The 21,817-nt window shown below is 34.6% G+C and overlaps 1 protein-coding gene across 4 annotated transcripts in view; it reads left to right on the top strand.

The window, feature by feature from the left end:
- The window catches only part of PDS5A (PDS5 cohesin associated factor A), a 128,382-nt gene extending 106,820 nt beyond the window's left edge, over positions 1 to 21,562 (top strand). For 2 of the 4 annotated variants that reach the window (XM_032632222.1, XM_032632224.1), the window contains 7 exons: positions 2,009 to 2,141; positions 2,696 to 2,815; positions 5,285 to 5,347; positions 6,091 to 6,236; positions 7,484 to 7,592; positions 11,685 to 11,961; positions 18,901 to 21,562. In XM_032632222.1, coding sequence (XP_032488113.1) covers positions 2,009 to 2,141; positions 2,696 to 2,815; positions 5,285 to 5,347; positions 6,091 to 6,236; positions 7,484 to 7,592; positions 11,685 to 11,961; positions 18,901 to 19,043 — 991 coding nt within the window. In that variant the 3' untranslated portion in view covers positions 19,044 to 21,562. Of the gene's footprint in view, positions 1 to 2,008; positions 2,142 to 2,695; positions 2,816 to 5,284; positions 5,348 to 6,090; positions 6,237 to 7,483; positions 7,593 to 11,684; positions 12,038 to 17,655; positions 17,807 to 18,900 lie in introns of all 4 variants that reach the window. The other 2 variants (XM_032632221.1, XM_032632223.1) reach the window with 2 other exon arrangements.
- The last annotated feature ends 255 nt before the right edge of the window (positions 21,563 to 21,817 follow it).

Raw genomic sequence — 21,817 nt, 5'->3', positions numbered from 1 at the left:
ATTAAGACTTGTTTTATGGCCTACCATACGGTCTGCCCTGGAGACTATACCATGTTCACTTGAGAAAAATGTGTATTCTGCTATTGTTATTTGGAGTGTTCCATATATGTCTGATATATTATTGGTTTATAGTGTTGTTCGAGTTCTTTATTTTCTTTTTAGTCCCTGTCTGGTTTTTCCATCCATTATTGAAAATAGGGTATTGAAATCTGTTATTGTGGAAACATGTATTTCTCCCTTCAATTCTGTCAATTTTTGCTTCATAGATTTTGGGGCTTTGTTGCTAGGTTCGTATGTGTTTATAATAGTCATATCTTCTTACTGGTTTTACTTTCATCAATATAGTCCTTCTGGGTCTTTTGCAATCCATTTTGTCTAATTCTAAAATAGCCACCAGCTCTCATTTGGTTACTGTTTGAATGAGTATATTTTTTTCATCCTTTTACTTTCAAATAATTTGTGTTTTTATATCTAAAGTGAGTCTCTTGTAGATAAGATACAGATGGATCTTCCCCCCCCCTTAATGTACTCTGCTTCTCTGCTTTTTAATTGGGGGATTTAATCTATTTTCATTTAAAGTAATTACTGATAAGGAATACTTCTGCCATATAGCCATTAGTTTTCTCTGTGTCTTACCTATTTTTTGTTACTTAATTGCTCCATAGCCTCTCATTTTTGTATTTACAGTTGACCCTTGAACAACACAGGTTTGAACTGTGTAGAGGGTCAGCACCCCTAACTCTTGTGTTGTTCAAGGGTCAGCTGTAGTTGTTTTTTGTAGGGAACCTTTTTGATTCCTTGCTTTTGTGTATATTTTTTAGTTATTTTCTTAATGATTACACTTAACATCTTAAAGTTGTAACAGCCTAGTTAGAATAATAGCAACTTAGTTTCATGAGTATAGAGATAGTCTGCTTTTATACAACTTTATTCCACTCCCTTTATATTTTAATTGATAAAATTATATCTTTATACATTGTTTTATTTTATATATATATGATTATTATTTTATGCATTTTCCTTTTAAGTCATATATTTAAAAAGGAGTTACAAATCAGAAGTTCAGTAATGCTGGCTTTATATTACCTATGTGATTACCTTTACCAGTGTTCTTTATTTCTTACAGCTTCAAGTTACTGGCTGTTGTTTTTTCGTTTCAGCCCGAAGGTCTGAGTTTAGTATTTCTTGTAAGACAGGTCTACTAAAGACAAAGTACATTAATCTATTTCCCCCTTACAGTAGTCTCTTAAGACATTTACATATACTATAGCCAAAGAAGTATACAGAGATTATCATCAAATGTTTTTTCTCTCCTGTTGATGGAGTAAAACTGTAAGTCCATGGTGGCTACCTGAGAATCATCATGGGAACTTAATAATAGGCCTTGATCCTAGATTTGTCGATGTAAGCTCCCCGAGTGATTCTAATGTTCATCCTGATTTGGGATTCATTTTTACTTAGAAATTCAGGTGTCACCTTCAGACACTTTATGTATTAAATGAATATAAAGTAACAAGTAGAAAACAGCAAAAATGGTTTGAGATGTGACTATTTAGCTGAATTACTGGTTACTATGCACACCAGCCTCATAGCATGTGAAATTCAGTTATGTCACAGTAGAATTACATACAAATCTTAGATCTTCTACATACCTTGCAAATAGTCAAAATGGCAAGACTGTGCTATATGCTGGTTCGCTTATCATTGCTGGATATTAATACACGTTATATCATCTAAATGTTTATTAAATACCTATAGAATGAATCTTTGCCTCATGAAACTGTCAGACTTTCTCATATTAAGCTATATGTTCATATTTGTTATTTGTGATATGATTCTATTTGAATTGAATATTATTAACAGGATATTTCTATTAATCATTAGCGTTTTCTCTGTATTATACTCTTATTATATTCGGACAACAGAACTTCCCAGTAAGCTATTAAATCCCTTCAGCAAAAGCACCTACAATCAGTCTCTTTACTAAATGAATATGTTTGTCATTTAGGTGCCTGTGGTTCATGCTTGAAGTTTTGATGACAAAGAATGAAAATAACAGCCATGCCTTTATGAAAAAGATGGCAGAGAACATCAAGCTAACAAAAGATGCCCAGTCTCCAGATGAATCCAAGACAAATGAAGTAAGATATATATTAGGCCAGTGGGTATTAAGATATTACAGGAAAAAATATTATGACCCTTGTCCCACTCGTTTTTCCTATTACATAATAAAATACAGAACATTTATTAAAAATACATACTTAGTTTTTACTTTATTTCATTAAATTGAATTCTATTATTTGAAGAACATTTATTACTTTGAAAAAGATATTAAAACTTCTACAGAGCACAGGAATAAGAACTAGTAAAATTTACAACTATTGCTGTCTTAAGAACTTTTAGTAAGAGTTACAGACAAGTAGATATTCTTTTTGTATGTTTCCTTTAGTTTGGTTTATTGTTTTTAACACGTACTTGGCATTCATGTTAAATTAAGATGAAGGGGTCTTTTTTGTTGTTGTTTACTAGGAGGCTACATAAGAAGAAATGCCAAATACAAATGCAGAATGTTCAAGGAATAAATAATAACCCCATATTATTGTTTTGATTCAATTTTATATATTGGTTAGAATTGGTACTTGTGGTTATTTTTCACTACTGAAAGGTATATGTGATTTTTTTTTTTCCTCCCTAGAAACTTTATACAGTGTGTGATGTGGCCCTGTGTGTTATAAATAGTAAAAGTGCTTTATGCAATGCAGATTCACCAAAGGATCCGGTCCTTCCAATGAAATTTTTTACACAACCTGAAAAGGTATTCTTCCTTTCATTTTTCTACCATACTAAACCTATTTAAATTTGTTACCATCAACCCTAGTGGCAAGTATTGGATTGTCTTGACTACAGAGTAAAAAAAAAAAAAACCTCTGTGAGTTTATCAAGAAATGGGAGATTGTCTTCCAAAGCCTGAAAAATATCATTCTCACCTTACAGAGTAGAGAATACAAATCAAGCTTGGTGGTGGTGTTCGTATGTGAGCTATTCCTTCTGGATATTTCTAATATGTAAGAGGAATTTTCAAATTTCTTAAATTGTTTTCATCTCATTAAAACACTGTTAGTATTTTTTCAGACAAGAAGTAAACAAAATATTTGGTAGAGTATAAATATATATACATCTATATATGAAATAAAATGTTAGAATGAATGGACCTGGATTGACAGACCTGGATTCAAATCAACCATTTCTAATTTGAGGGACCTTACACATGTTAACTCTTCTAAGCCTCAATGTCTTCATCTCTAAAATGCAGATGATGATAATACCTGTGAACAATTACTAATATACCTAGGTTTCTAAGAGTTTGTCACAAAGTAAGCATTTAATAAATGGTATTAATAATAGTACATTTATTCTGCTGTCAGCAAATGAAGTTTTCCATGTAAGTAAATTTTTCAGCTAACTAAAGCTCTTTAAGTTTTTCCAGCTAATTTGGATTAAGAAACTTTTTCAAAAAGAATGCCTTTTATTTATTACCCACTTTAAGGTGGTATTTTAAAGTTTAACTTTCCTGTGCTTTGTTTAAAAAAATATCCTTAATATTTTTAATTGGAAAAAATAAGGCATTTAAAATTTTCAACAAAAATTTTAATCAGACTTTTAGTACTCAGAATTTACTCTGCCTGGTTTTGATAGGAATAATAAGGATTGCAAAGTTACTTCTGTTCTAAGTGAATTTACTGGTCTTTATAAACACTCCTGAGTGAGCTCCTGAATTTAAATTTACTTTATTGTTGACCCAGGGCTATCATGACTGGAATAGTACCCAAATAGAATCTTCATACATCAAGAATTTAAATTGCTGTTTGTCACTACACCTGATTCTAATTGTTTTTTGTTTTGATATTGAAACTTAAAATGTCTTTAGCCTTCTTAATAATAATTTTGGTTTTTTTCTGTTTTAAATGATCAGCTTTCCTCATTTCCTTTTCTAATGTGTTGCTTTTAATATGGTATAAATTCAGACAGGAGAAAACTAGGCATGTTAAGATAGCTTAGTGAAGCTATAGTATATCTTCATGTAACATTTATTCTAGCTACATAAAAGCCTTTGTGGGGAAGAAAAGAAAGATAACAGCCTTGCCTAGAACACATGCCAAAAGTGTTATTTCTTTTTATAGGCACATTTAAGCCTTCTGTTCTTTTCTGTGACACTAGTGTGAAGGTAAACTTAATAAAAGAAAAATAATTTTTTAAGTGCGATTACTTACAAATTAATGAACTTCCAGACGGCAGTAAGTCATTTTGCTTCTGTGAGACCATTGTGGTTTACTCGTGTGCTATTCCGAGGATAATTAACAGATAGAGGCACCATAGGATCAAATTGAACTCTTATACAGATGTAACTTTCAGAAGTATCATCAGTGTCCACATTTGGTTTAATTCATTTATTAACTGGTTAATATCACTGCAGCCAAAGAACATTATAATTGACTTAATTAGATTTTGATGGTGTATTTACCTTTATGATTTGGACAGTCTACTTATGGTTCTAGGAAACAAATCATTTTTAATTAAAGTAACAGATTTTTTTTCAATAAGGATAATTTTCTTGAGATTCTATGTGGGGTTCTTTTAGTGAATATTAAGTGCCTGATATATATGCATAGTACCATTTTGGATGCTTTGGGAGCCCCAAAGAAGTAAATTTTAGGGACTTCCCTGGCAGTCCAGAGCTTAAGACTCCTTGCTTCCACTGCAGGAGACGTGGCTTCAGTCCCTGGTCGGGGAACTAAGATCCCATGTGCCACGTGGTGTGGCCAAATAAATTTTTTTAAAAAGTAAATTTTATAATAGAGTGGAGAACATAGTTCATTGAATAAACTGGAGACTGTTTGCCCTGAACCATATGAAAGAATAGAAATGTGTTTTATTTAAAATGTGATTTAAGGGAATTCCCTGGCATTCCAGTGGTTGGGACTCCGTGCTTTCACCGACTATGGCCTGGATTCAATTCCTGGTCAGGAAACTAGGCTCCTGGAAGCCACGTGGCGCTGCCAAAAAAAAATGTGATTTAAGTAATTTATATCTGACATTTGACTAAGTCTTGTGTGTCACTGAGTTAATTTTAAAACTAGACTTATGGTATGGTTCATGAAATATGCTTTGATGGTTTGATATGTTTCTTAGCGCAAATGAAACTGTTATTGTAAAGCAGAATGCCTTGAAGTCTTGTATGGACAATAAAAATATGTTTACTTTTTTTTGTTTGTTTTTTTGATAGGACTTCTGTAATGACAAGAGTTATATTTCAGAAGAGACAAGAGTACTTCTGTTAACAGGAAAGGTATTATGTACTAGATAATTGGGGGATCTTTATCTCATGTGCATATTACTTCTGCTATTCTTAGAAATAACCTTTAAATGTCCCTCAGATTTTATAGTTCCTGATTCTTAGGAATCATGTTGTGGATTATAGCATCTAAAGCATTTGTTCTCTCAGGCTTTTTTTTTTGCCATGAACCACTTTAGAATTACAACCATGTGTTCTCACCAGTACTGATAGGCTTCAAGTTATTTAGAATTCACAAAGCAGATTTCCCTGAAAAATGGTATAATAAATTTAGATGTGTAAGATAAAGATAATTTTAAAGTACTAATAAGTTAGACAGTTTATATTCTATAAAGGTAATATGACATCTAAAAGAGCAAAGGAAAATTTAATATTTGATAAACAGTGTCTGTCTAAACTATTACTATATATACTCAGTAGTTTACCTGTAAGACATTTTATTATGTCTTAATTATTATGTATTTCACTATGTTTTAGGGACACTTTTTGTTTTGATTGAGCAACAGGAATAATTAAATATTGCACAGTTATTTTTAAGTAGAGGTAATGCTTTTGATTTGTAATTATGTTTAGATATAGTTTTACAGAATTACCATTTCTAATAAATTTAGGATTTAACTTTCGAAAGCAACAACAATTCCTGGCCGTAAGTGAAACAGTATGCCTTACATGTGTCTAAATTTGTATGTATTCCTTTCAGTAAGGTATAAAATAACATGCGTATATGTAATTTTTAGCCAAAACCTGCTGGAGTACTAGGTGCGGTAAACAAGCCTTTATCAGCAACGGGAAGGAAACCATATGTTAGAAGCACTGGAGCTGAGACTGGAAGCAATATTAATGTAAATTCAGAGCTGAACCCTTCCACCGGAAATCGATCAAGGCAATTTTTTTCTCCAGTTGTTTTTGTTACTATCACTCACTACTTGGTTCATCTTTCAGTTTCTTTTCTTAAAGCACTATATCACAAAAATGGACTTTAGGAAACATCTTAGTAAAAAACAGTAGTGCTAAATTTTAGTATAATTAATGATGGAAATTGAGAGTGTACTACACATTTTGAAACTGTTTAGCATTCTAAATGTGTAGAAAAGTTAAATGGAAAAAATGTAAGAATTAGTAATACACTAAAACTAATTTACATGGAACTGTGTGTCTGTGTTTAAATTTAACACTTAGGAGAACTGAAAATGTAACTTTAAATTAATTTATATGCTTTTTAATTTTTAACTCAAAATTAGTATAGCATGAGTAGAGATAACATTGTTAATAACATTTTCCACTTATTAAAGGTTCCATGTTTGGGACTTCCCTGGTGGTCCAGTGGCTAAGACTCTGCGCTCCCAATGCAGGGGGCCCAGGTTCGATCCCTTGTCAGGGAACTAGATCCCACATGCCACAACTAAGTTTGCATGCCACAACAAAGATCCTGCATGCCACAACTAAGACCTGACACAGCCAAATAAATATTTTTTTAAAAGATTCCATGTTTAACATGTCAAGTGTTTACTGTCTTAGCTACTGCATAAAAATTTCCATCTGACCCTACTCTTACCAACACTAAATATTGAGGCTTTTAAAGATTTTATTCTAATTCATGAAATTTTAAGCATAAATTCAGTGGTGGTGTTTTAAACACATTTTTAGCAGTAGAATCCCAAAATATTAAAAAATTAACGTGGAACATCTGTGGTTTACATAGATGGTGGGGGTCAGACACCTCACCTATGGCCTCTTGCAGCCCCTTTCCTTACAGAGCATTAAGAACACAGACTGGAGAAAACTATACTCTACGCTCATCTGTTGTATTTTTGCTCTGTTTTAGGGTTTTCCACCCCCCAACAGATAGGCTTATAGAATAGTTGTTTGTTGCTTGTCAACTACACTTTCTATCTGGTGGTTTTAGGCAGTCATTTCTGTCTTACATTAGTAAGGTAAGATGGAAATCCAAAACTTGATATAGTAGAGCAGTAGTCTGTAACCACAGAAGATCTGAGTCTTGTTAACGTTACTTCACTTGGCCAGGCTTCTAAATCAGCCTAAGCCTCTTTCCTTATTGGTATAGTGAGAGAGTATACTTCCTATTCATATGGTGAAATAAAGAAGCTTTGGTTTATTTCTCTTCAACAGGGAACAGAGTTCAGAGGCAGCAGAAACTGGAGTTAGTGAAAATGAAGAGAACCCTGTGAGAATTATTTCTGTGACACCTGTAAAGAATATTGACCCAGTAAAGAATAAGGTAAATTTTAAAATTTAACAAGTGGGTTTTTCCCATGGAGATTCTTATTTCAATTTTATGATGGGGTAAGAAACCCACAGTCTATACATTAATATATACTACATACTATACCTGTGTGTATACCACCCCCCGCTATACTTACTGGGCTTCCACTCTACAGAAGTGATTCTTTGTCCACTCTCTTCATTTACCAGAGTTTGTGTGGTCATCTTCTCCCACCCTACTTCTCCCAATACCTTGAAAGAATAGGAACTGAAGTGTTTTGAGATCTTGTTTTCAAAACTTTATTGGCTCCCACCAGGGATCAACACTGTTTCTGTTGTTGTTGTTTTAAGTTAAACTTAATGAGCTGACCTTTTAAAATACGTTTGAGTTTTTATTTAACAGCTGCATTCTTTGATGGGTGTATCTTTTAACTGTGGCCCCCGATATTCTTAACAATTTTTTGGCAGGACAGAAAGGAGTATAACATTGGTAGGATGATAACTTGCCTCAGTAAGAATGACCTATTATTTCTTTTTCTATAGAATCATGTTCTTGACATACTTTTTTTACCCCCCATATATTTATGGTATTATCAAATGTTTTAGGGGTTATCCTCAGGTACATAAAATAATGGACTATACAGTTATTCCACAGTAGCTGAACTTTTCCTATCCAAAATTATCATCTGAATTCAAACTAAATAGGTAAGGATACATTTTTTAGGTCAGTCTCTGACTATCCATACTCTTGCTGTTTGCTATCTGAACTTCAGTATGTCAGTAAACTCAGGTAATAGGGAACCTCTCACTTTCAAAACTTAGAATTCAGAAACCAGTAGATTTAGATATTGTGGGATCCTTCTATAGAATTAAACATTGAACATAATCATGCTTAGATGCAGATATGCATATTGCACAGATACGTAAACATGCTTATAATATGTATTAAGAGGTGGTACAGGGATGCAAATATTTATCTAGTACAAACATCTATCTATAACCTTTTCAACCTCTGCTGTAGAATTGTATAGAAGATAAATTGGACATTTAAATTCTAATTTCTGAGGGGCCAAAATATTACTTTGATTGATCTGTAATATTATAGTGTTCCAAACACTGTTTTAACTTCTTCATACTTCCAAAGAATGTTTAACAGATTCACTGTTGCCTGAAGAGACAGGGGTTGTATTTTGACAAAAGCCTGATAGCTTCCCAGTCAGATCTCCCAGAAGTTGATACGGTCATTTCTTTCCAGGGTCTGGGTCTCAGTCTTGCAGGCTCAAAACACTATCTTGTTGTACTGAAAGAAGATAAAGATCTAAGAGAGTGTTTCTTGGTAACCAATTTCTCAAAGAGATTGATGCATAAACCAATTTATTAGTTATGTATATAAAAATTATCCAGCAAATTGTATATCCATGTTTACAAATCAGAACATTTTCTCCTATTATTTACTCTGTGAGCAAAATCAAATGGTAATATGAAGAATGAATAAGGGAGGTGGTTAAAAGAAGAAATAACACATTAACATTCTGTGGAGCAGGCAGGCAATACCACCAGTGTTGCCCTTTAGAGTCTTCTATTTCTTCATGCCTACAGCTGACAACTGATTTCCTCTTCATTTGGCTTTTGCATGAGTTCTTTATACATATGCACATAATGTTCATAAATGTGTAAATATGATCATGTGCATGACATTTAATAGTCTTTTTTCCCCCCTTTTAAACAGCCTTATCTGTGTGTTCCATTTTTTCTCTACGGTGTTACCATTTTCATGTTTGTATACACATAAATACTTCCTTTCCCTGTTCTTTGTCACTACAATGTTGCATTAAATTTACTGGTGATTTTATTTCTAGGGGCTAATAAGTTCTAATAGTGGGAATGCCAGGTCAAGGAGTAAATATACTAGAGATTTTAGATATTTTCATATTGTTTTCTTCGAAAATTAGAACACTTGACATTTCTACCAGCAGGGTACTTTTTCTCTATATACCCACTAAAAACAGGTTTTATAGTTCTTTTGAATTTTTTTCAGTTTAAAGTATCAAAACTAATGCCCCACTATTGTTTTAATTTATATTTCTCTGATGATCAGTATTTTTGTTGACCGTTTGGATGTACTCTTGTGTGAACTGCCTGTTCATATTTGCCCGTTTTTAAATTATCTTTTTCTTGTTTAACTCAACTTTTTTTTTTTGGCCATGCCATGCGCCTTGCAGGAAATTCGCCAACCAGGGATTGAACCCAGGCCATGGTAGTGAAAGCCTGGAATCCTAACCACTAGGCCACCAGGGAACTCCCTAACTCAACGTCTGATACTGTAGTAGTTCTGCCTTCTTGTTAGCATTCTTGCTCCCTTCCAATCTCATCACCAAATATAGCAGCCAGTGTGATCTTTTTAATATAATCTGGATTATGTTTGTCCTCTGTTTAAAGTCCATCAATGACTTTTATTACCACTTAGAATAAAATCAGATTTCCTACATGTCCCATAAGGCATTCATGATCTGGCCCATGCCTGCTTCTCCTACCTTATACCAGTCTCACATCACTTCAAGTTCCTTCAATCTTCCAAGCTCTTTCCTTCTTCAGGTACTTCATGCTGCCTCTTCCATCTGTCTAAAATACTTACTTTTCATGTGATAAGTCCTGCTTTGATATTATTTAATTAATATTCCCCAGAAGAACCAGTGAGAAATTGATGCTTCCTCTGTTTGTTTTTTTTCTGAATGCCCTTTTCTTTAATCTCTTAGCACTTAGGGTAATCTGTACTTAAATGTTTGTTTACTCTTTAAAAAATTAGTCACCTACTATGCTAATCTGTTTGAGGACAGGAAAAATAACAGTTTTGTTCCCCAGTCTATGCCCAGCAGCCACTGCACCTAATAGGCATTCAGTTGAATGGTTTCTACTTCAAGTTTAACCACACTTAGTTGTTTTTATTGACCCTTCTCATTTTGCCCAGGAATCTCCATCTTTCTCCAGGGTGCCTTCGCATATCTTTTCTCTGATCCATTTTGTATTGTTTTACAGTTTAAATCCTGTGGACCACCTTACTCTTGTTCCCTTTTGATGATTTTTGTAACACGATTCTCCACATCCCAAGAGGGTGAAAGAAGTAGGAGTCGTCATTCTCATTAGCTCATCATCCTGGAAGGATGGATTTAAGTCTAGCTGCCCATGTTAAAGGCTCTGATACTGTCTCTTAAGATAGGGTTTACTTTAATGTTAATCCTCAATGTGAAACACTGATTTGTGGATTTTCTAACTTAAGATACTACTTTCATTTAAGTAAAATTTCTTGAAACATGAAAGATTTATGTGTTTCCCTGGTCATTGAAAACATTTTTTTGGGAAATGAAAATTAATTAATTAATTGAAAAGAAGTCACTTTTTGGGTGAGGATAGTGTTCCTTTGTTTCCCTTGAATCAGTTAAAATTATTATAATTGACTCCTAAATATCATACATACACTTTCATTCTGAAAACTATTATTTCTCCTAATGTCCATTATGTCTCATATTAAAATGGAATTTTATTACTTTGAACATTTTAGATGACAATATGTAATATATATGCCAAACAGAGGAAAAAAGAGAATGTTCAGAAAAAAGTAGAAGGTTAATGATTGATAAAGAAGAGACGAAAGTTAGAATGAATGAGTGGAGTGAGATATTAAAAACTTTGTGTCACAGAACTACAAAGATTATTATAGTCAGATGCATCATAGAGAAAGAAAATAACATTGAATTATGAAAACACCCCCCCCCTTTTGAAAAGTGATACATTAAGAGCATACCACAATAAAAAGGACCTTTTCATTTAAAATGGCCGTGAAAGCAAAACTGAGTAGGTTTTCTCTTATATAACTGCCTATGCACTTTAGTAAGCATTTATTGAGTATATTATATATGCCAAGCACTATGGTAGGCACCTCGTTCAGTCCTTACCCTTGAGGAGTTTACATTCTTCATGGGATGTAAGCAGTTAATCAGAAGCCCTGGAATTCCAGCTCTTTTAAAATACTTGCAGAATGCTTCTTTCTAGTATAGATCAGTGACATTTAAGGAATTTATGTTCATATAATTGTTTTCTGCTCTTTTAGGAGATTAATTCTGATCAGGCTGCCCAGGGCAACATCAGCAGTGACCGAGGAAAGAAAAGAACAGTAACAGCGGCTGGTGCAGAGAATATCCAACAAAAAACAGATGAGAAAGTAGATGAATCAGGACCACCTGCCCCTTCAAAACCCAGGAGAGGACGTCGACCCAAGTCTGAATCTCAGGGCAATGCAACCAGAAATGATGATATAAATAAACCTCTTAGCAAGGGAAGAAAGAGAGCCGCAGTCAATCAGGAAAGCCCTGGAGGTTTGGAAGCAGGTAATGCCAAAGCACCCAAACTGCAAGACATAGCCAAAAAGGCAGCACCAGCAGAGAGACAAATTGACTTACAAAGGTAACGTACACCGTTCTTTCTGAACTTTGAATTTAGACATCTTGTTTTAATCCTAGTTGCCAGTCACCCCCAAATACCTAGGCATTTGGGAGTGAAAACTGCCCCTGGTTTTCCTGAGTAAGTTATGGTGGCATTTGCTTTTATCTCATAACTTTCAGGACAACAATTTGAAGAAAGATCTCCTTTTTTTCTTTGGTTAATTTTTAATTAGGATATGGTTTTTGATGTTGCTATTTATTAGCAAGGATAACATTGTCTTGGTGTCCCTCACATAGTTGCATGGGGTTTTCTAAATATAAACGGCTACCTTTTTGATACAGAGATCCCAGAGTGGAATAGATAGATGTCATGGCATGGTCTTTAATTCCACTTGTTACAGTAAATTTTAATATAAGTCAGCAACTTACCTCTCCCCAACCCTCCCTCACAGCTACTCATCTTTGATCATGTTTGTGTTGGGATTTCAGATTTTCCACACTGTAACAGTGGTGCCCCAACTGGAGATCTAGAAGTTGGCTCCTTACTTGGTCTACAGTTAGAACTTAGCTCTACACTGCTTCTTTTTCCTTATATACCTATACCTAATTCATCTCCCCCCTGAATTAGATTGTAAGATTCTGAGATTCTGAGTTCCTTCTAGGAAAGAACCAGCTCTGATCATGTCAGGACACCCTCACCATCTTGCTTCAGTATTTTTATAAAGTACAGAGTGTTGCTAAGGCATACGTGTTTGTAAGTACATTTTTTAAAATTACATTTTTGAAATTTGGAAGTTTGAGGCTACTAAATTTTCTTACATTTAAAGTGTCTCTGAGTACCTTTTTCAACATCTCATGGCAGCTGATCCAGGCCCAAACCTGACTAAGTAATGGGTGTTTCTTCTACTTAGTCACTTCTACTTTTATGGACTAAAAGTGTAGTAAGGAAAGCCAGTATTGGGGGCAAATTTATTTTTTCTCCTCAAACCTGGACCTTTGACCTGGAACAACATACTTAACCTCAGCCTCCTTTTCTTCATCATTAAGGCAGTATAATAATACCTTCCTCAAAGGACTCTTCCAAGAATTAAATGGTCATTAAATATAAAGCACTTAACAAAATGCCTTGTACAGACTAAATGCTCAGTAATTATTTTAACCATTGTTTTGAATTCTATTTGCTTTACCTCTTAATATATTTTTAGTTATACAAAAGCTGAACAAATTTCGTTGGAGATTGCCAGACTTCTCTTAAGGGTTTCTAGAATTCTAGCCATTCCTCACCCACATAAAATATTACTGATCATCACACCCAGGCCACCTGAGCCACCTGACCTTACCTCTCATGTGCTGTCCTTTTGACATCTAACCAAAATATGCAGGCACTTACTTGGACCCTGAAAACGTTTTCAGTAGCAACCAACCTTGTCTCTGAAATTGAGCATTGTAAAACCCATTGCTCTGCTTTTAGTTACACCATTTGCCCCCAAAGCATTAAACAAACCAACAAAAATGGCTTACATGCCAGAGACTGGTCTTGATTAAAAATGGCCTTGGGCCTTTTTAAAACTCTTAAAACATCTTTTTTAAGAGTGAAAAGACACCTTAGAAGTCTTAAGTATGCCATTTAGTAGATCAGTTGGGCAATGTGTTATCCAAAATACAGAATTCTTTGATGGTTTTATATTCTCAGTGAAGTTAGATGGTTAAATTTGGTGTTCATGATAACACTGTACTTCAGTAAAACAGATCAAAGACTTTGCGCACATATTTCAGAAACTTCTGGTTGAATTATTGACTACTAATTCGTGGCTAACAAAACATAGAAGGACATTCTGAAACTTTCTCCCAAGCTTCCTTTTGTCTTTTCCATTCTTTCCTGAATCTAATATACAACTCTGCCCTTAAATTCTAGCATTATGACTTCGGCTTGGAAACCTAACTTACTCCCGAAACTCTGTATTACTCATGATAGCCTCTTGCATAGGAATTGAATGCATTATAGGCACATGAGTATTGTTCCTTATACTTCTCATTTGTTCTTCTAACAAATACGGACAGATTAAACTGCCAGCATTGCGCTGGATGTTGGCAGTACAAAAGTATCCAAAACAGATAGGTTCTCGCCCTCAAAGAATATATTTCTCCAGCTTGTCAATTCCAGAATAGAGCAGAAAACTTTCACTTTAGGTCTACTGAGTGATAAAAGTATAAGAATTATTTTTTTATTACTATGTAAAACAATGAAATTCTGACTTATGCCACAGTATGGATGGGCCTTAAGGACATTATGCTAAGTGAAATAAGCCAGACCCCAAAGGGTAAATACTGTATGACTCCACTTCTGTGAGATACGAGAGTAGTCAAATTCATAGAGACAGAATGAGGTAGTTGCCAGGGAGAGCGAGAGGAGAGAACAGGCATTACTATTTAATGGGTACAGAGTTTCAGTTGGAAGATGAAAATATTCTAGAGATGAATGGCAGTGATTTATGTTACATATATTTTATTTCACTTAAAAAATTGCTACATAAGATTAACAATAGCTAACACTAATATAATGCTTATTATGAGCCAGGCTCAATTCTAAGCTCTTTGTTAAACTATTAAATGCTTAAAACATCTCTACATGGGTGAGTACTATCATTACCCCCAGTTTATAAAGAGGAGAGAACCAGGAATAGGGAGTCCATGTAGCTTTTGGTCCCTTTGCTTATATACATAGTGGAGGCAGCATTAAAACCAGGCAGCATCACTCTGGAGTCCACACTATATTGTACTTTAAGGTAAAATTAAGTCTTAATTCTACAGGAACTATACCTGCACACAAAACTAGTTTAACAGAGGATGCTTTGAAAATATTTACTTCCATATTTTAAATAGCTAATGTAGTTAATATGTGTGGTAGTTTCCATGAAATGGAAAATCTTTGCATATAGTTTATTATTTATAATTATTACATAAGAAGCTAGTTTATTTAAAATAATCGTAGGTTAAACCAAACAACTATAGTCATCTTTTTAACCTATTTCAGAGTTCATGCAAACAAAAGCTAAAGTATTTTAGCTTCAGAGAGGGAAAAAACCAAGAGAGATCAGATGTTCTTGAATTCAAGTGGCAAACTTAAGTGAAGCCCCTAATGCTATAAGAACATTGAAAGACTGTAGTGAATATTAGGTAGAATAATGTATGGGGTATTTGCAATGGTGCTTGGCATATATATTGGTAGAAATAATAGTGATAATAAGGAAAGGTTGTTGAATGTATATTTGCCTTGCCAACAATCATTATGAAGCAAGTACAACCCTATGTTAGAGATAAGGGGGTTAGACCTAAAAAAATTACTTTCTCAGGCCACCTGGCCAGTGCTACACAGAACAGGGTTTTGAATCCAGGCTGTGTCCCTTATTAATCACCTTACTGTACTGCTAACAGTGGCAGCTGCGGTTATGTTTCTCCTCTAAACTATGAACGTTCACAACTCTATTATTTTCTTTTTCTCTTAATGTGTAAAAGGAAATGTTTTAAGGTATAGTAACCACCAAGCGATGGAATAGACAGGCACACTAAAACAAAACTTCCTTGTTTGTGACTCAGCTGTTCTAACTATCCTTCAACTTGAGGAGAAAACGTTGAATGGTCAAAATCCTGAAGGTGCCAGCTTTATTTTTATTTCATGGGAAACTATAGCTTTCACCTTCATACAAGATTCTAAACATACTTTTGATTAACCAAAGGTATTACCTATGATTGATTTGACATCTCACCTGTATTTTCCTGAGACCTGGTGAGGATCAGATACAGGTTAAAGCCACATGATAGAACAATTCTGAATACAGAGCTAATATAACACCTTGAATCATCCTGTTAAGGTTATCATTACACTTTGAACCATCTCATTAGTAAAAGAAGAAATAGGGTTGCCAAAGCTGAGAGCCATCAAGCACCGCATTCCTGAGCTAGGGATGAACCCAGAATGGTAGGAACAGCTCACTTATTACCCTGGCAACTTGAAGCATAGCCTAGAGTCCTTGCATTGTGGAACCAGATCTGGATCTGGATCACTGCACTAAAGTAGTTTACCCCCCGGATTTTAAGCTTGAATGCAAGCCTTTGAGAAATAAGGCCCAGCACCCTTGTGCTTCTCTGTGGCCCTGCTTTCTAACACTATTTCATCTGTCTTTTCCTTTACCTTGCATTATTCTTCTCACATTTTACTTGCTTGCTTTCTCACTTCCCTGATGGTCCGTTCCTGCGCAGGCCACAACTGTCCCTACATTAACATCTGAAAAGAGCCTTTCCTGACATTACGCTCCCTTCTTTACTCCATGTGCTCCTTTGTAGATCTGTCTGAATACAAGATGATCTCAAGGCAGTCAGTCTACACTGTATACTAGGACCACCTCCAGAAAACGCCCATTTTTATTACTTGGTATTTATATTCATCATATTGTATGATTTCAACTTTATTATTAATTAATGAAAACCATTTTTGACGCCCTAGTATATTCCAGCCACAGTCTAGATGCTTTATGTTTGTAACCTCACTAATCCTTCAGCCCTGTAAAAGTAGGACCCTTGATAAATGGTAGCCTCTACAGTCATTTAAATACCATCGCAATCACTTATGTGTAACCCCTCTAGAATTCCTCTTACTAGGTCCTCTCACTGACATTAGGTAAATAATAATTTTTAGTATGACTCCTACTTATATACTTTATTAATTCAAGGATAGATATGTTATTCCACCAAAATACAAAAACTGCATAGAAATTTCCTGGCATAGAATTTACTTAATCTGGGAGTTCATACATTTTAACTTGTAAACTTACCTGTAGGATTTTTAGATCCCTCTGGATTTTTGCAGTAATCTATTCCATCAGAGGTGTGTGTGTGTGTGTGTGTGTGTGTGTGCGCGCGCGCGCGCATGCCAATGAATGTTCCTGTTTATATTTTGGGCTGCATTTGGAACTGTTACTTCTTTTCAGAAAATTCCTTGAATTTACCCTGTAAATTTATGAAAATCAGCCATTTGTATACTATAGTCAGGAAATAGTATCTGAACAACTGGACACTTAATGTTGGCTTCCTGAGTTTGGGAATGGAGGATTCATCATTTTAGTTATTTACTTGTTTTTCTTTTGTTTTTGAATTACTATTCAAATGGCAAACAATTCCAAATATTTTGCATTGAAAATGTGTTTTTATAGGTCTGCTGATTGTTGAGTATGTTTTATTTATCTTTGAGGCCAAATTCTTCCATGAAAAAGAAAATATCAATTAACACCAGTGGAGACACAGTCCTTAAACTTGGGACTTAAGGGGAAACTGTGAATTTAAGGAAGTTACCTATAGGATAACAGACTATAGTTTTCCCATCTTTGGATTAATATGTTTTGCTTAGTATGCTTAATATTGGAGTGTTCAAGAATCTTGGAATTTCTATTTTTTTTAAGCAAAGGATTTCCCGATTTCCTGTGCTCATTTGTATATTGAGAGTTTCCTCACATCACATCGGTTTGTATCTTAAAGTATCCCCTAAGTGTGTTTCCTCATGTATTAAACAACCGTGTATTAGTTTAATATGAATATTCTTCAGTAACAAGTGAATTTTTATCAAAATAATATGAAATTTTTCAGAAGCCAAGTGCTCGGAAGTGATGGCGATTCACTTTGGGACATAGAATCAAGTCCAGGAAATTCTTCCAGTGATCTGGATCGTTTAAAAGTCTGTGAGAGCAGCCAGGAAGATACTGAGGACTCAGAGCTAGTAGAGGGAAGCTTCCTGAAGGTGCAGCAGGCAGCTTGTAGAGGATTCTTTGATATCATATTACTAAATTTTATCTATTATAACAAATTAATTTAATACTATGTAAGAATCTTAATCACTTATTAGCTTTTTTTGGTTAGCATTGTTATCTTTATTAGAAGGTATGTTATGTTGGGGTTTGGGAATATAAGTAAACAGCCCCCTTATCTTTCTCTCCCAAGTTTGGAATTGTTAAAAAGGAGATACCATCTTAATACTGATGTGGCTGATTAAAAATGTGGAATGACAGGGAGTTCCCTGGTGGCCTAATGGTTAGTATTCTGGGCTTTCACTGCCCTGGCTCGGGTTCGATCCCTGGTGGGGAACTGAGATCCCACAAGCCACACTCCCCCCCACCCCCCACCCCCCACCCAAATCTGGAATGACATAGGCCAGGTAACTACTAATGCCTTGCCCCTAAATTGAACAACCTCAGGCAGACCAGAACACACCTTTTGGAGGCAAAGGAGAAGAAATCTAGACAAGACCAAATTCCAGTATGCTCAGTTTTTCCTTCCCCCACCCCCTCACCCATTAGATGGGTTCTTCCTCCTCCCAGATAGGTGAGGGGAGAAGAGAAAGAGACCCTATCCCACTACTTCATGCTTCCAGAGGTCATAATTTTCCCACCCTATTAGGGAAATAAGATCAGTGGGGCATTTCTCTTAACAGAATCAAGCTAAATTTTCCTCCTTTTTTTAGTACACTAAAGAACAGAACTTATTTTGCTGCTTTTAAATTCATTTGCCGGTTGTCTAGTAATTTTTCTACTACATAATTTTGAAAGTATTCATTAAAAATCACAATTACTTCAAATAGCTTTTAGTGTTTTATTGTAGTAATAAACAGATTGGACACTGGGTAGCAATGCTTAATGGTTGAAAATAAAAACAACTTCATTGGTATTGTGTTTTTATGTAATTTAGGGAAAGATTCCTAAATCAACTAAAGTGTCACATGAACAATGAAAAAATATTTTCAGATTTTAGATAATAACTATAGAAATTAACAATCTGTGTATGGTTTTTCTGTTTATATCTTTTCTAACATTGCTTTCTTCTACTCCTATCCCCAAGGTAAAAAGAAAATTCATTTGCAAAGGGAGAAAATGAAGGCCAAACAGAAGCAGGCTCTAGCTTCTGCAAAAACTTGGATTCAGAATGACCCTGAACAGAAAATGAAGTTAACTTCAAAACACACTTTCTGCCTTGAAAACTGAAAAAAGCTATTACTTCCTTTTTTCACTTGACCACAAGTCCTTTGATGGAAATGTACAGCAGAAACTCTTGAGAGAGAGGCTAAAAGCAACTCTGTTCTACCCTCCCCCCAGACTTTTCTTATGAAAAGTCAATAATTAAGCAAATTGCTTAACACTTGGTTCCAGTTCCTGCATATCTGGAGTTTAACAGCATAATACACCATTAATTTCCATGCTGCAGTCTTTATTTTAAAGAAATTAATAGGATGTCCTTACACTGACAGTGAGAATTCATCAATTTTAGAGCCAGGAATTTCCCATGTTACACAAGAAAAAAATAGAAGTCTACTGAATTAATTTTTTAGAAGAAAAGAGATCAGATTAAATATTTCTTTGTTTTTCCTTTTGGAAACTTTTATGTATAATTCTTTCTGCCTGCCTACTTTTCTGCAAAATGAGATGTACAGATTTCAGTTCCCTGCTATGAAAAGTGATGTGGTGGCAATTTTATAAATGTTGCTTTCTGATTTTTATCAGAGTGAGAAAATAATTAAAATTATTATTGATTTCGTATCACTTCATATTTTGATTTCCCCTCCATTTTAGTTTAATATAATTTGCAATAAATGTACATATTGTTTTTTGTTTCATAAAGCATATCACTTTAAAGTGGTTTTTACTCCTGTGATTATGTTGGAATATTTGGAATTTTAAAGGAGTAAAGACTGTCCAGCATTTGGTTTTATAATGTCTGTCACCAGATTTTTATTATTGATGTAAAAAAAAAAGTCAATTTTTTTAAATAGTTGGACTCTGGCAGCTTTGTAAGGAAAGTGGGAGGAGTTTAGGATTGCTATCAGTTTTCAGCATTGTGCTGTTGGGAAATAAGTGCTTTTGCTTTTTGTCTGCCAGTCTGGGCTCCGTTTTTATGTTTATTTTAGAAAACAACTGTTGCATCAATATATTGTTTCTTGGCATTGTTCAGCATAGGTAATGTGTGCACTTTTTGTGTGCACATTCATATTTAAGTTTTTTGCATAAAATAAATGCTTCTAGATGTCATATGGTAGTCTTTTTTAATCTTTTTATATTATGTTTTCTTGTGAAATTTTTTATGTAAAAGGGCTAAAGTCATTACAGTCAACTCTCCATTATCTATATAAAATAGTGACTGCCTCAGGTTTTAGATTTTGCAGTAATCAATCATAAAATTAAAATAACGAAGGCATACCATAAGAGCTAATTCAGGAGGAACTTGAGATTGGTCCTTTCTCACGCCTAGAGTTATCACCTCCTGCCCCCATTCTCCACTTTATGCCCTTCCCCCAAGCCCTATCTGAATGTGCTCAGTGTCCTTGCACACATCTATCATGGGTTCGAGGGCATAAACGTTTGTGTGATAACTTGGTCTTGACAGGCTGTAGTCTACGTGAGATGTAAAACAGTGAACGTGAGCTGTGTCAAAAAAAAAAAGGATTATGTTAAATGTGAAATTTTCTGGTAGTAAAAGTCACTTATGTTCTCATAGGTAATCAAGAGTTGTCTGTATACTGACTGAGTGAAAGATGGGTAATTCTTTTAAATATGCATATACATACACATTTAAGTATTAGATGATGGCTAGGGAACAGTGGATACCAGTGATAGAAAATAATATCTTTGAAAGGGCAGAAAGAGCTCTACTCTTCCTTATTGCCTCTTCATAACTCTTTAGAAGTATAAAATATTGCCTCCGACATGCTGAAAGAGTACCTATGCATAAGCATCAGAGAGGTCCCTCAAGCAATCAGTGGGCATGTTCTGTTTAGATTTTGAAGCTCTCTTAGAATCAGACAGCTTGATTCTTAAAGGCCAATTTGCCACCAATAAAAAGCACACTGGTAGGGCCTTCTGTCTCTCATCTATCTCCTTTTAACTAATTACCCAGCATCATATCTGTCTAGATTACCTAGTGTGAAGTCATATTTAACATAATGTAGCAGACCATTCCCGTCAGTTATGGCTGCTTAGATTTTTGCAAGAGAGGACTTAGCTAAAAGGATCTGGTCCACAGACATATGTAAGTGGCCCACCCCTGATTTTTTAATATAAGCAAGTATCTGGCACTAAGGGATGGGAGAGTAGGATGATAGACTGAGCTGATGGGGAGGGACTTGAATAAGGGAAACTTGTCATTTTTCCTTTGAAAAAGGAAAAAGTAAAAATCCCTTAGGAATTTGGTATTCACATCTCAGAGAAATACAACACAAAGTGCAGACTTACATTTGAGAATTAATGTTAACCCTTTGTGTCTAGTTTGAAGCTTCTTGTATTTGTCTAAAACTACAAGCCAGAATTTTGTATCTCCTTTGATATAAAGTGTGTATAATGTAAAGTAGTTTTGCATATTCTTGTGCTGCACATGGGCTGAATTTTTTAAAAAAATTTTTAAAGACTTGAAGAGAACCTTGTAATTTGTGTAAATGACAAGTGTAAAATCCTACCATAAAATGCTAAAAATATGCATTGTTTCAAATAAAACCAAGAAATGCAGCATTATATAGTAGTGTGGAACCCTGAATATTCATGAACCCCCTTGGTATGTCACAAGCTGATAAAATGTCTTTGCATATTTTGTTTAGATTCTGGAGTTTGCACATAAGGGATCAAATGCCACCTTCGAACTTCCTGACTACATACTCTGATCTGGCTTACAGTGACTGAGGGAGAACATAATAATAGATGATAAATTCTTATGGACATTTGGGAAATTTTAGAAATTGTTTAAGAACTTAAAAGTGGCCTTCCATTCATAC

Source organism: Phocoena sinus, chromosome 5, assembly GCF_008692025.1.
Source record: "Phocoena sinus isolate mPhoSin1 chromosome 5, mPhoSin1.pri, whole genome shotgun sequence".
Lineage (NCBI taxonomy): Eukaryota > Metazoa > Chordata > Mammalia > Artiodactyla > Phocoenidae > Phocoena > Phocoena sinus.
Note: the sequence above shows the minus strand (reverse complement) of the source record. Positions and strands in the feature narration are given on the sequence as shown.